The 14955-nt window shown below is 40.5% G+C and overlaps 2 protein-coding genes across 2 annotated transcripts; both read right to left on the reverse strand.

Moving 5' to 3' along the window:
* Positions 1-244: 244 nt before the first annotated feature.
* Positions 245-6527, reverse strand: paxx (PAXX non-homologous end joining factor). The gene is made up of 7 exons (XM_062384853.1): positions 5982-6527; positions 5034-5094; positions 4878-4927; positions 4264-4448; positions 4082-4132; positions 1291-1384; positions 245-1203 (listed from the first exon to the last, which is right to left on the reverse strand). Exons 1-7 carry the CDS (start codon positions 6083-6085, stop codon positions 1155-1157), a joined length of 594 nt encoding a protein of 197 aa, XP_062240837.1. The 5' UTR covers positions 6086-6527; the 3' UTR covers positions 245-1154.
* A 459-nt stretch (positions 6528-6986) lies between these two features.
* Positions 6987-9140, reverse strand: LOC133950743 (perforin-1-like). Its single transcript, XM_062384854.1, has 2 exons — positions 9032-9140; positions 6987-7524 (listed from the first exon to the last, which is right to left on the reverse strand). Exon 2 carries the CDS (start codon positions 7508-7510, stop codon positions 7109-7111), a length of 402 nt encoding a protein of 133 aa, XP_062240838.1. The 5' UTR covers positions 7511-7524; positions 9032-9140; the 3' UTR covers positions 6987-7108.
* Positions 9141-14955: the final 5815 nt, after the last annotated feature.

Genomic DNA, 14955 nt, shown 5'->3' on the forward strand with positions numbered 1-14955 from the left:
AGGTGTCAGCGACAGCGTCCACTGGCGTCATATGGACCCAGAGCTCCTCAGTACGTGGTCAATGGGAAGGCCCCATGGAGGATCTGGACGGGTCTGGTTACTACATGTGCTACGGGGACGGCAGCAGCGTTGCTTCCCGCCATGTGACAACATCATGCCATAGCTATTGTTTTATTTAGTTATACATTTAAATTTCCCTGACATGCACACACATGCCAAACACTCATGGGTTTACACCAAAATGTTCAGTGTTCAAACAATGTATTCTTTATTTATTTATTTAAGTACAACATGACACAGTGTTTCCTTGAGCACACTGCCACCAGCGCACACCCCCACTAGCATCTGCCCTGCTCCCCGAGCAACACTCCCCCCTGTAGCTGTAAACCTAGGGGAAACACTGACAGATTATGATATTATTCTTAAACAAAATAATTTTGTAATTAACAGAGCAAAAGAAGTTGGCAAATATCAACAGCTACAAAAGAAAGTAAATTTCCTGAAGTTTTTCATAATTATCGAGAAGAAATGAAGAAGATGCTATCAGCTATGAACGCCTCTATACAATATCTTGTCTGTAAAGAGATCTCTCTGTCACATTTCAAAACTCTGACCTGTGTATATGAGAGGAATGATAAAATACAGTTAAAACATTCGTTTACCAGAATTAAAACACATTTCATAATCAAAATTTCACATAATTAATTGTAATAACAGAGGATTTAGGGGAAAGCACCTTGGGAATATGAGCTGTTTGTCTTTTCTTTGTCAGAGACATAGGGGGGGTGTAAGTGTTTGGTTATTGTCCGGAATGGGCCTCCCTTCTGACCACTTGTTTTGACACTGTAATATTTGGTCTTTATGTTGAGAATGATTTCTACAATGCTATTTGTTTAACACAGTCAGAGCTAACAACTTGTTATTTATTTCATTTCCAGATTAAATATCAAAGGAGTTACTGCATCATTCAGGAAGAAGAACTGATAATATAAAAACACTGTTGTCATTGTGATTGGTATCTTATTTCATAAAAGTAGCAGAGCAGCTGTACTGATTTTAAAAAACATCCTAATGTTGAGTGAATGGATTAAAAGCATGTTTCGTGTTGGTAGTGCATTAGCAGTGTGAGAACAGGATCTGACTGATGGACAGGATCAGTCGTCGTCTGCTTCATCAAAGGCCACGCCAGTCGCTTGCATCTTTCTGCAAAACACATGAACAGTTGTTGCATTTCCTTCACAGAGCGAGTCATGGGGCTACTGGTGTGAGTTCATGGGAGATAAACTGTACTTTTTAGTTCCTGGGTTGATGAGTGAAGCCCCTGGAGCTCGTCTCTTCACCGTCACTGATGGACCACAGTTCTGCTGCTGCCGGGGCTCAAACTCTGAAGAAGACAAAAAGACCTTCTCTTTAACTTGAGTCAACTCAGCTGCTGTCAACACAACTCACCATATTTATTACATAGCTACTGACAATCCTGATTAGTAATAAGATGTAGACAAACTTTTACTAACTGCCGGTTAGGATGGCCACAGCTTGAACTAAGGTTATTATGTAACTACCAACCACAACCACATAGAAGGAGCATTGGTTTCTCAATAATAACAATGCAAATGTAATTTTAAATGTGTATCATATTTAAATGAAACTACAAGGAAGAAGGCTTCAATAGAGGAGCTTAATGATGTAAGTGATGGTGAAAGAGCTGCAGAGTGAGGAGAGGAGACGAGACGAGAAACGTGACTGATACACAGAAAATAAAAAGAGACAGTAACAGTAACACAAGTGGAGACTGACTGGCTCAGAGGGGTAAAATGAATGGGTTTAGTTTGATTGTGTGAGGAATTTTGTTGGTCACAGTATAATTGGGATATTATACCCTATTAGGGTTTCAAAATTCCAGGAATATTCAAAGCTGGAAACTTGCCATGGGAATTAACGGGAATTAACGGGAATAAACTGGAAATTGGGTGGGTAATTTATACTAACTGTATTTACCTTGTCATATACAGCCATAAATATAAACATTTTGTTTTGTCATAGGCTGATTTGAGCCCTGAGGAAACTTTGTGCACTTGACTATATGCTTCTGCATCTTTGTGTCATTCTTAACATAGGTCTTTGCACAGTATTTGCAAATGTACACAGCCTTTCTTTCTACATTGGCTGGGGTGAAATGTCTCCACACAGGAGATAGTGCGCGTGGCAATGCTCTGTAGAATAAGATGAGAAAAAAGCTAGTAAAGAACACCAAAGCAGAGGTCTTCAACAGGGGGTCCGCGGAGGTACTGCAGGGGGGCCGTGAAATGTTTGGTTGATTAGACAATTTTTTATATTTTTTTTATAATTTTTGATTCATTTTCTAACCAATTTTTTCCACAAATTTAAATGTCTTTAAATACACATTCATATGTGTATTTGACATATTGAGAGGCTGATTTGACCCTCTGCCTGACAACCTCCATCCGTCCAAGGTTAGATAAGTTGTGTGCTACCCATCAGGGTCCGACATCTCACTGATGTGGGAGTATGTGTGGCATCCACAGATGGCTTGAGGATTCACTGTCTCTTCTACATGTGTTTAAAATAAAAACATGAATCTGTGAATTACTTTAATAGCTCAGTGTTGTATGCAAGTCACCCTGTACCTTGCACATGTTTAAATTAAAAACATGAATATATGCACCCGTGTTATATTTGAATAGCTTAGTATTGAATGTGCAATAACAGGGTAGCTATGGTTATATATCGCACTAGGCCCAGTTCTCTACCAGTTTTGGGGTCCTTGGCCTGAAAAACGTTGAAGACCCCTGCACTAAAGCAATGCCAGAGATATAAATAGTTGGCCAATTGGAATCGTCTTTAAAAATATTTTACAATTGATGGATAAATGAAATAGGAAAAAGGCTAGATGAACAGATGAACAATCCTCAATCAGCATGCTAATATATTTCCCCCAGTAATATCATCGAAACTTACCTGACTAGTCCTGCACACTACAGCAGAACTCAATAGCCCTGCTGTAGTGTGAAGGATGCTGGGAATTATCTGTGCATGTGATGGAGAAATTCACAGTGCAGGGTTGAAATGCAATAGGCAGTGTGTGCTGCATTCCATACATCTTTAAAATAGAGTTTTGAATGATATTTTTAGGGCTCAGCATTTAATTTGTGTTTATGTTGAATGAGTCATTCGAGGCTAGTATCAGCTTAGTATTTGCTGTTAATATCCCCCCGTGATCCATTAGTGATATAAGTTTGTCTATGTAGTCCACTAACTGTTTAAGTTCCAATGAGAAGGGATTTAATTTAGTTTAGTTTAACATTGTTGGGTTTCTCCATAATTGTTGAGATCTTGACCTTCTGTGTAAAGAGACTTGAGATCATGTATATTATGATTTGGCACTTTACAAATGCAAATGAATTTAAATGATGTAAAATTGTGTGTAGGTCGCTGTAGAAGTTCCAATACCTACTGCAGCCATTATATTGAAATTATGTCAGCCACTAGCTCAGGTTTTTGTCAACTAAGGCCTATTTCAGTAGTTGGTTGATTGGTTGGTATTTACGTTTAAGAGCTTGTCCAGTTTTCATGTTGTTCAGGGTTCTGGCATATGATGAAATTACTTAAATCCTGCTCTCAGTTGTCTATAATGACAGCAGTGTACATATATAATCTAGTGAACAGTCCTATTGCTGGGGACCTTCAGTGTGGTCTGTAAGCGCCCCCCTGTGGATACACTGGGTCAATGTAGCTATATTCAATACAGGGCCCTACATTTTTTAAACCAGCACTATGCGCTGCGATCAACATGACAGGACTTTTACTGTGATAAGCAAACAATGAGTAAAACATCATAATATATATTATAATATATATAAAGCACTTGACGTAGAAGGTCAAGAACTTAAAAATAAAGGGAAACCTAACCGTTCCCACAATGAGCAACGCTTTGGCGACTGTGGAGAGAAAAAACAGCCTCTTTATCTGGAAGAAACCTTCAACAGAACCAGAGTCAGTGTGTGCCTTGTCAATGCGGCCATTTGCCTTGACTGTATACAGCTTTAAAAAACATACGTACCTGTGTGATTCCTCTGACGATTTTTTAGTGGACTGAGTGCCGGTGTTCTAACTAGAGGGGGTGACAAAACACATCCAGCACTGATTCCAGTGTGACCATGGGGTTCAACTCTACAGAAGTTCTTTCAAGCTCAGATCTGAAACTCTACGAAACACCGGCAGTGAATCACAAGAACAAAGTACCTTTGCTGTCAAGCTGAGTGAGGCTGTCTGCCATCCTGAACAGCAGCTCCTTCAGTTCCTCTGTAGCCTGTGGGCCCTGCAGCCTGGACAGACTCACACTCAGGTCAACTGACCCTGAGGACACCTGGAGCTCTGCCCCGGTGCCATGTACCACGACAGACACGTCCCCAGTAACACAGGCAGACCTGAGGGAAAGACGGAGGAACACTGATATCATGATTACACTCTCTGATCGCCAGTCACACACGCAGACACACACACACACACACAATGCACATGACGAACATACACACACTATGAGATGTGGTAATGGTAAATAAACTATTTGTAAAGTGCTTTCACCCATTCACACTCATTCATACAGTGCATCTATGTGTAGCACTTTCTCTATCATACATAACTCATGAAACTCTTGAGTTCTGATAACTTCTGATATTTCCGCATGTGGAATGGGGTAGACTGGGATCGAACCTTGGATTTTCTGGTTAGTGGGTAATCTGCTCTGCATGCATGCTAAACCACAGCCACTGATTTGAAAGCTACTCAATATAAAAAAATAATTCACATTACACAAAGGTTTTTAAAAGGAGTACATATTGCATGTATAATCTTACCTGAGTTTGAGAATATAATCCTCTTTAGATTTCAAGGCAAACTTCTGTCTCTGCACAGACAGGTGGGGTTAGAACCAGTGGCAGATCAGGAACTAGACAACACTTTCTCTTATGCTCTGTGAGAACCATGGCGGCTCAGCAGCAGGTGGAACTTACAAACTCTTTCAAGGTGTCCTCTGTGTACTCTGTGCTCCAAACATCTGCAGCATCTGTCAGGCTATACAAACAAACAGTCAAGATTGAGATTAAGATTAAGATGCATTTATTAGTCCCAAACACATGCACAGACATGCACAGGCACACTCATGCAGGTAGGGAAATTTAACCTCTGCTTTTGACCCATCTGGTGCAGGACACACAGAGCAGTGAGCGACCATGTACGGCGCCCGGGGAGCAGATGTTGGGGGAGTAAGGTGCCTTGCTCAGGGGCACTAGACAGGGTAGGGAGAATCCTCTTGGATTTTGGTCAGATCAATCTAGGTTCGTCTTTTTGTTGTTTCTCCGTGGAGTCGAACCAGAGTCGAACCAGAGACCTTCTCTGCCCATAGTCCAAGTTTCTGCCACTAGTCCACTGTCTCTCCCAACTGACACACTGACATAAACTGCACATTTACACCAGTATAAGGTAGAATAAAGGTGAGCAGTTGTTTTATTCACCCTGGACTGCATGTGTTCACATTACTGTCTCAGTACACACACTTAAAGGAAGACTTCTGGTCCAGCCGTGCATTTAAATATTTGTAAATATTACATTTCCTGGTAAATAAACCAATATACACAGTCAGAGTACCACTGATGATTGTATTATTGATTCTGGGGGTTGCACTTTAATTCCACATAGATTCAGCATAGTAACAATCCATTAGTTGATTGTTTTCAGCCAACATGTCGGTACGTTTCTACGTGATATCAAGACTGTTTGCTGGTCTGAGGAATATATCTTTGCCGCCAGCTACTAATTTAATTTAACCTTATTCTACACAAGTCGTTATCCTGATCATTAGCAGGTTCAGGGTTAAACTGTCCTACTCTGAATAGAGATTGGCTCGGAGCTGTCTCCCTTCAGTAGAAACACTGTTGAGTTTATCACCAGCTTCGACTCACCAAATATAAAACAGCGCATTTCTCCGGTGTGTATAACACAGATACTTGGACTGGCTCTTCCCGTCCAACACAGTGCAGTACGACGACGGCTTCACATCCTCCATGTTTCCTCCACTGTTCAGTCCACACGAGCGTTTATATTTATTAACCTTCAGTCTATCAACATAAGCAGGAAGCACAACACAAAGAGCCTTCTTCTTTGGGGGTTTATAGGCTGTTGAGTAATACCGCCACCTACTGGACCGTGGAATGGAGGAGCGGTGATTATGAAGTAAAGGAAAATGACTCCATCAGTGATTATATTTGTTCACAGATTCTATGTGTTCACTCTTGTCTGTGTTGTCGTCTGTGTCCCAGCTGCTTCACCGCGGCTTCTTGTCCAATACTCTATAGGTGAATATCCATGAACTGAATCAGTTGGCTGTAAAACCAAATCCAAATGTGTTTTTTACCAGGAAATAAGGTCCTGTGAAGTTGTGATACGGTGACCATGTTGGATGACAGCCGCTGATCTGCTCGGTAAAGATGGGGATTCTGTTTTTTGTCTGGTGAAAAGACTTGTGGAAAATAAATTTCAAGCATCCTCTCCAGGAAATGTATACAATTAGGTTATGTGCTCACTGTGGTGTTCACTTCACTGTGCTTAACAATCTCTCCAAGTCTAACCAAGGCTGTAAACGCAAACATCTGTAATGTACGGTAGTAATGCAATGTAAAACCTGCAAACTAGTTCAAACTCACAATACACTGACAAGTCTTTACCTTCCCTCATCACTACAACACACAGTAGATATCCAGTGCAACCTTCACCTAGTGACATTGCACTTTAGCATTGTAAGAGCTGTGTTCAGTCATAATCAATTCATTGTGTGTTACCTGAATTAATTAAGGAATGAATTGTATGTGAAGGGGTTTAACTTCCGCTGAAGCATGTATCCTTTTTATTGGTAAACAATAGCAATTTGCTTGTGGATAAACAAAGTGGCAGGGAATGAAACAACAAAATTTGGATCTCTCAGTTTAATCTGAATATGTTTAATCAGATCAAAACCTGAAAGATGGATTACAGGACATTGAGAAAACCACACATGGAGATGTGTACAAGCTGCCTGTAACAACCAAAGGTCTCAGGCCTGATGACCTGCACCAAGGGTATATGAGTAATGGAGGGTGCCACCTTTCTTCAGGTAGCAGTCGTGCTCATGGGTTCCCAGCTTGATCTGACGCTGGCAGACTCCCAGCAGGTCATCAAGGAGGATGTCACTGTCGTGAACCTCCAGCCTCAGAATGTCATTCTGCTGGGCCTTGAAATGCGTGAACTCCTCCTCCCACCAGGGGTTGGGGTTGTTGTTGCGAACAGATGTCTCACCAAGGTCGGCAGAGCCACAGAACACCTTGACGTAGCCATCTGTGGTTCCCAGGAGGTTAGAGGGCAGATCGCTCGCCTGCAGGTTGAACAACCTGAGCTGGGCTTCAGCCACAGTCAGACTGCACAGGAGCAGCAGGAGGAGTGGAAGACTGGAGGCCATGGCTTCACAGGCAGCTGTGGAGGAGGAACAGCTTTTCAATCTGGAATGTTATGTAACACATGCTCAGCTGTCTGTGCTTTTGTCTGCACAGTTTTACACTTTCAACTCACGTCTATGTTTGAAACTAGGGTTAATTATATATAAAAGTTGTCACTTATAGCAAAATCTTGAACTGGTTATAGACAGCATGTATCAACATGGTCCGCTTCATATTCTGTTTAGTTTGTAGCCCCTGCTGGGCCGTCAACCATTACTCCATCGATCCTCTGGGTCAAGTGAAAAGTATCAGATGGGTGTCACATACCCTCATATCTTATCTGAAAGCGTGAATTGAGGAAACATCCAATATCCAAGAGCAGGGCTGGACATTTGATCCTCTCTCAGATAAATGCTACATGGCAATTAAATCATTTTAAGATGTTAAGATGTGAATATAAAGACAAGGATAATATCTATCATCAACTCTCATATGGACCAAAAATAAGAAGCCTTAGATAATATGAAACAGGAAACAGCAAGTTCATCTATAACATGTACACATGTACTGCATAGGACTGAAATGTCATGTAGCACCTGGGTTATTAAAGAAAAGCATCTGTGTCAACCCCACACGACTCATGACTCATCACTTATGACTCAGGGAAAGGTCAGAGGTCAGGGGGGAGTTACATCATGTTAAAATGAACAGAGTGAGAAAAAGTAGCCTGATAACAGCTGGGTTTATTTGAACGGTTCTTCCATTCATTGCCAACTTATCTCTTATATCCATTCGCCACCATCTTTTCTCTAATCGTTCCAGATACATGCTGTATTTATGTTTTGGACATTTCCAACTATATCTCTCCTTTTTATTTCAGACTTACTGTCACCTCAAATGTATCCATCACCCAGTTTGCTTATATCATGATAAGTTACCTATTAGTTCCTGTTAAAAGAATGAACTCTATAGTCTTGGACTTAAAGATGGGTTCAAACTCTTCGTCATGAGGCTGAGAGAGAAGGTTCCCTTTGTTTCGTTACCTCATTAAAAATCTGTTATTATCATAAGATGACAGCATGGTTTTTAAACAAGATAATTTTTTCTTGACACAAAAATGATTCTTGGTTGTTTGACACAAACACTTACATTAACAGTCATATTTAATATTTAGGCATCGTTTAATTTCAGTCGGAGTTGCAGATATCAGGTTTGTCTTAAACAAATGTACTGAGAATGTTGGGAAATGCAACAAAGTTTTGTTAAAAGTAAGAATTGTAAGTATTAGAGAGAAAACTAATTTAAAACCATGTTTCATCCAGCAAGTGGAGGGATGTCCAAACATCATGTGATCAAATCAAAAAAATCCCTGCCAGCTACTCTTTTAATTTCTATTCCTATAAAATGATACAAAGTCTGTTTTCAGAATTCATACCTAAGAGGATGAAAGGTGACAAAGACACAGAGCAGAAATGGTCTAAAGCTTGAAGAAATGAAAACACAAATCCACAGTGAGGTAAATCACAGTGACACAAAAATCTTACCTGTAGTCTTGACTGCTTTGACTTTGTGTAGCTCAATATGGTGTCAAAGGCAGGTGGAGCTAATATCAGCTTCACATCACCCGCCCACAACAACACAACCTGTTACGCTCTCAGCATTACATAACACAACACAACTAGATTTTTGTCTGGCTCATTGCTCACCTTATCTGCCCCCATGAAGGTCAAAGACCCCAAATATTGGTCACATGGTCACAGTGTAATTATTCCTGATATCACAAAGGTGTTGATATTGTTTTAACTCCCACACATCAAATATTCGGAACATATTATTTGACATGATCGAATTTCAATCTACAAGTGTTTAAATATGTTCTTTCCTGTCCTGCAACGCTGTTTGGCTTGGGTAAGGTCGAGACCCGTTCTCTGATCGACATCGGCAGTACAAAGCAACCCAGTCTCATCAGAAAACATTCAGTGGCAACATTGGTCCACTTAGAACGACGTTACCATCTCACAATCTGGCCTCTCAGATTGTGAGATGGAAAACATGGCGGAGATTCCTTGTTTTTTCAGATAAAAATATAATTTTGTAACTTAGTTTGGGCATAAAAATACATCCTGACACCATTTCTAGTGAGAAATGTGCTCTTTGCTTCCACAGACTTCAGCCAGTTCATGCTAATGATAAATATTTTAATAGTTATCACGAATGTTTGTATCGTTGCTATGATGGTTGCTATGACGCTGCAATGCAGAAGACCAGGTGCTGTTTAAATCACCGTCCCTGCGTGGTGTCGTTCAGTGATCGTGAATGTTATTCACAGAGCTGCCAACTTTTCAAAAAACCTTGGAGTGAGATTTTGTCGGGGGTGACCAACATTTTGTAGCGCAGGCAGCCACACACGTTGGTGGCTCAAATATCAGTGAATAGGAATTTGGCGTTGTATCCATGTTGTGCATTCTGGTGGTTTTTGGGGCCCGAAGTCGTTGATAGGGGCGGCCTACTGGAGATGGACAACATTGGTTACATTCTAAGAAGCAAAGACATAGCTGAAGGTCCACCCCCAGGACATTTTGGTTTAAGTAGATGTTATTTCCTGCATTCTAGTGGATTTTTGGGTGGTATGCTAAAGATGTGCAATACCTGAACTTATTCTGATCCATGTTCCTCTGATCATGACTTGTAGGGCCTTCTAGACTTGAGCTGAACATTCAACCAGAAAATTATTGTTGTGCCTCAATTATTGAGGCACTATGTACCACAATATAGCTGAATTAATAGACCTTTGTTTAAGATTTGACCAAGGTAGATTGATTGACATTTTGATTACAATGGTATTCAACTAATTCTTAACTGAAACCTAAGCTATATTGTTATAATTGTATTCTTAAGAGCAGTTAATGATTTATGTTCAGCAAAAAATTACACAAGATTAGTTAGGGAGAAATATTTTCATTAATCAAAGCCTCCCACCACACGTTCAAACAAAAAGGTGCAACAAATAAAGTGCTTAAATGCTTAAACAGTAGCCTTTTTAAGCAATACAATGGACCCTCTTCCCCCAAATAAAATTTGTCTGGAGCCGCAAAACATATTTGATAACAAAGCTAAGAAAGTTTTATATAAAGTTATACTATACTAAACTATAGTTTGTTGCATTTATGTAATTATAGAACAACAATAAAGAAAACTGTTGACATTTTATTGATATGTTTACCTGTTACAACAAAGGACATCAACAAACGCAATACACAGGGAAGTGTAAGACCACTTTGAAATAAAATAAACGCAGAGCTATGTAGGGCTATTTGAGTCCTCCCCATATTTATGGAAAATGTATGAAATAAGAAGTACCCTATTTTTAAATAAATAAAAACATATAGCTGCAGCCTAATAGCTTAAAAATATGTTTTAGATGGCGAAATATAAAAAAAAAAGCGAGAGCAGGTCAGACTGGAGGCGAACACAGAAACTGAGGCGCGATAGAAACCAACTGCAGCCTCTGCTCTGATTAAGAAGCTTTCCATAGTTAAGAAGCAGTCAGTCACTGAGAGGCTGCTCCACGAGAACGCGCTCTGCTTTCACTGTGTCTCTCTGAGCGAGTGTGCGGGGCGGGGGGCGGAGCCAGCCAACGGACCAGTGCGCTATCTGGGAGCATACACACACACAAACACAGACACACACACTCGCCCGCTCCTGGTACTTAATGACGACCTGATAGGATGTTTAAAAAAATTATCGTGAGTCAACCACCATTATTTTCGTCTCGTCTCGTCAACAAGTTATAATAGATTTACTCATAGTTTTTATTTTCAAAGATCCGTTTTTATTTGGCGTGAGAAATTGGATGTGTGGCGTGAGTGCGTGTGAAAACATGCAAAAGCGTGTGTCACACGGCGAAAGCGTGAGAGTTGGCAGCTCTGTATTCATGTTATATAGTATTAATATTTTAGGCTAGATTACACCTCTAATGCGAAGGATCCTGCGAGTCTGTTCATACCGAGGCCGGTGTTCCAGTTTAACTGGCGGGCATTGCTTCTGGCGACATTCCAGATGTTGAGGCTGTTTTTCAGAGCCGGTGGCAGATTCGTCATTTTCACAAAGCGCCTGTGTGTGAAGTGCGGGGATCTACTGAAGGTCTTGCTGAAATAAAAATCCTACAAAAACCCTTCACGAGTTCATGTGTCTGTGTCAGCATCACGTTGAGACCGCAATATACATTTAAATGGTAAAAAAAAAAAAATAGTACAAAAACCTTGAACGGGATGCGAAACAACAAGCTGAAGCACTATAAGCTTCTAGCCTGATGACGATCTCACTACGCCACCGAGTCGCTGATATTTACATCGCGCTTTAGATAAATATCTTGTTCTTTGCTTTGTCAGCTGTATATCACCAGATGTGCTTTAAGGTAACGCCCATGTCATCTGGTGATAGTCCGAACACAGAATAAACGCTTTAAACGTAATACCAGGCTTTACAAATCTGACGCAAGTGATAAACAACACTTGCATTACAGAAACTACGAAAAACCAACACACCCGTTCTGTGATGAGCGGTTGGGTTGTTTTCATTCTCTCATGAAGAACCTTATCATCGACAATAACGAGAACATCTTTTAAAATCCCGTCCGCTGACTTTAACCAGCAGCGACAGGAGGACACGTGAAGCTTCACTCGTCCATTAGAAGCACGTTCACCAACTTAACTCATGAAAACACCGCTCGAGCTTCCGCCTTGTTGACGTGAGGGATGTTTACATGGACCTGTTGTTTGGTGTGTGCGCGCTGTAATGATCACCAGCGACAAACAAAAGCACTTCGAGTGGAGCTGGTGACGCGTGTGTTCTTCAATGCTCCCTGTGTCTCCTATGAAGAGGAGCGTCAGATTTGTAAAGCCTGGTATTACGTTTAAAGCGTTTATTCTGTGTTCGGACTATCACCAGATGACATGGGCGTTACCTTAAAGCACATCTGGTGATATACAGCTGACAAAGCAAAGAACAAGACATTTATCTAAAGCGCGATGTAATTATCAGCGACTCGGTGGCGTAGTGAAATCGTCATCAGGCTAGAAGCTTATAGTGCTTCAGCTTGTTGTTTCGCATCCCGTTCAAGGTTTTTGTACTATTTTTATTTTTTTACCATTTAAATGTATATTGCGGTCTCAACGTGATGCTGACACAGACACATGAACTCGTGAAGGGTTTTTGTAGGATTTTTATTTCAGCAAGACCTTCAGTAGATCACCGCACTTCACACACAGGCGCTTTGTGAAAATGACGAATCTGCCACCGGCTCTGAAAAACAGCCTCAACATCTGGAATGTCGCCAGAAGCCATGCCCGCCAGTTAAACTGGAACACCGGGTTGAGCCGACTACCATCATCCACGTACCACGAGGAAGATGAGGGAGATAAATTATCCTACCATTAAAGAGGTACTTTTAAGTTACATACCAGAAACACCATTTTATATAATGGGCCAAATATACATTTTTATTAAATCCCCAAAGTATGCTTGCTGAAAAACAAGTTAATATCACACTGAAAGAATTTTGATCAATCATGCTTCCATGCTGTGATTGTTTAACTGTGAAAACAACTTTTTCCACAGGAATGGCAATGGTAATGGTAGACAAATACACTCCTTATTAAACCTAAAGCAGAGGTCTTCAACAGGGGGTCCGCGACCCCTAGGGGGTCCGCGGAGGTACTGCAGGGGGGTCATGAAATGTTTGTTTGATTAGAATTTTTTTAATATTTTTTTATGATTTTTGATTTATATTCTAACCAATTTTTTCCACAAATTTAAATGTCTTTAATTACACATTAACATGCTTCCAACATATTGAGAGGCTGATTTGACCCTCTGCCTGACAACCTCCATCCGTCCAAGGTTAGATAAGTTGTGTGCTACCCATCAGGGTCCGAAATCTCACCGATGTGGGATAATGTGTGGCATCCACAGATGGCTTGAGGATTCACTGTCTCTTCTACATGTGTTTAAAATAAAAACATGAATCTGTGAATTACTTTAATAGCTCAGTGTTGTATGCAAGTCACCCTGTACCTTGCACATGTTTAAATTAAAAACATGAATATATGCACCCGTGTTATATTTGAATAGCTTAGTATTGAATGCTCAATAAACAGGGTAGATATGTTTATATATCGTACTAGGCCCTGTGTAGGAGCCATTTTTTATGTTGTGTAGGTATTTACTTTTCCACAAGGGTGCAGTATTGTTTCTGTTCCTTTCTTTTACCCCAGAATCTGCCCCAGCTGTTAGAGATCAGGAGAGCTGATTAGTTTGAGTGGAGTGGTGGTGGGAGAGACACAGTTTTTACACGACAGCCAGAGAATCAATAGAAGCTTTTTGTTTGTCAACTTGCCTTATCCTTTTTGTTGAAATAAACGGGAACCTCACCCAAAGACATCATAACCTTCGCAACCTTTCTTTTTTATTCACTCTGGAATCGAGTTAAGAACCATCCCAAACCACCATCAGGTGACAAGTTTTGTTTTTTGAATAGTCACCACACAAGTAAAAACTGTTTGCCCTGGATGGAGGACAAGTAAGGAGCTTTGCCTTGGATGGAAAGAGGCTGCTGTGTGGATCAAGAGGAGGCCATGGAGCTTGCAACCCCTTCCCCCTCTTCACCAGACAGAGCCAGATGAGAAAGGTAAAGGAAACAGCAGACAATAAAACTGCACGAACAAAGAAACTGAGCCTGTTTGAGTGATTTAATGGAACTGGACTGTGTTGATGCATTGGATTTTGGAACTGGATGTCATGAATGTTGATGAATGGAAAAGGTAATGAAAATGGAAAGCTAATTGGAAAATGGAGGAAAATGATCATCACCTGTGAATGACTGCTATTGTCTGCTGACGTCACATGTTGACATATTGACAGTGTGGAAATGGAGAAAAATGCTGATGTTGAAAATGTTATTCTTGAGGAGCGTGTTGCAAAAAGTGATGTTGCAACTGCAAACAGTGATGTTGCAAAACTTGAAGAACGTGCTGTAAAAAGTGATGTTGCAAAAAGAGAGAGAAAATTAACTGCAAAAGGTGTTTCATTTCTAATCGAAAACCTACAAAAGAACCGGAAGTTAACCTTGAATCAAGCATCCAAAATCAAGTTGCAGATCAGTGATCTGTTATCTGTCAAAATAACAACTGATTCTTTGAGCAATGTTGAAAATCTTATAAAGGAGTTTAATAAACTGTATGATGCTGCTGCTGAAACTCATGATGCATTGATGGAAATGCCACTGCCTGAAGAAGAATGGAAAAGGCAGCAAACATGGTTTGAATAGAAATTTAAAGCAAATGAAAAGTTCATGTGTGATGTGTATAAATGGTTGAAGGATGCTCAAACACATTGTGACAAAAAGTCTGTACTTCAGGAGGATGAGATTCAACCAAATGTTGACCAGGAGGATGAGATTCAACCCAAT

The sequence above is a fragment of the Platichthys flesus genome, chromosome 3, assembly GCF_949316205.1.
Source record: "Platichthys flesus chromosome 3, fPlaFle2.1, whole genome shotgun sequence".
Lineage (NCBI taxonomy): Eukaryota > Metazoa > Chordata > Actinopteri > Pleuronectiformes > Pleuronectidae > Platichthys > Platichthys flesus.

Bases quoted from the DNA above. Each gene is read 5' to 3' on its own strand.
- paxx (XM_062384853.1), bottom strand. From the start codon at position 6,085: ATGGAGGATGTGAAGCCGTCGTCGTACTGCACTGTGTTGGACGGGAAG. The intron at 5,095-5,981 runs GTGAGTCGAAGC...TTGTTTGTATAG, and splicing joins AATGCGCTGTTTTATATTTG to CCTGACAGATGCTGCAGATG. The intron at 1,385-4,081 runs GTACGTATGTTT...TGTCTTCTTCAG, and splicing joins TCGTCAGAGGAATCACACAG to AGTTTGAGCCCCGGCAGCAG.
- LOC133950743 (XM_062384854.1), bottom strand. From the start codon at position 7,510: ATGGCCTCCAGTCTTCCACTCCTCCTGCTGCTCCTGTGCAGTCTGACT.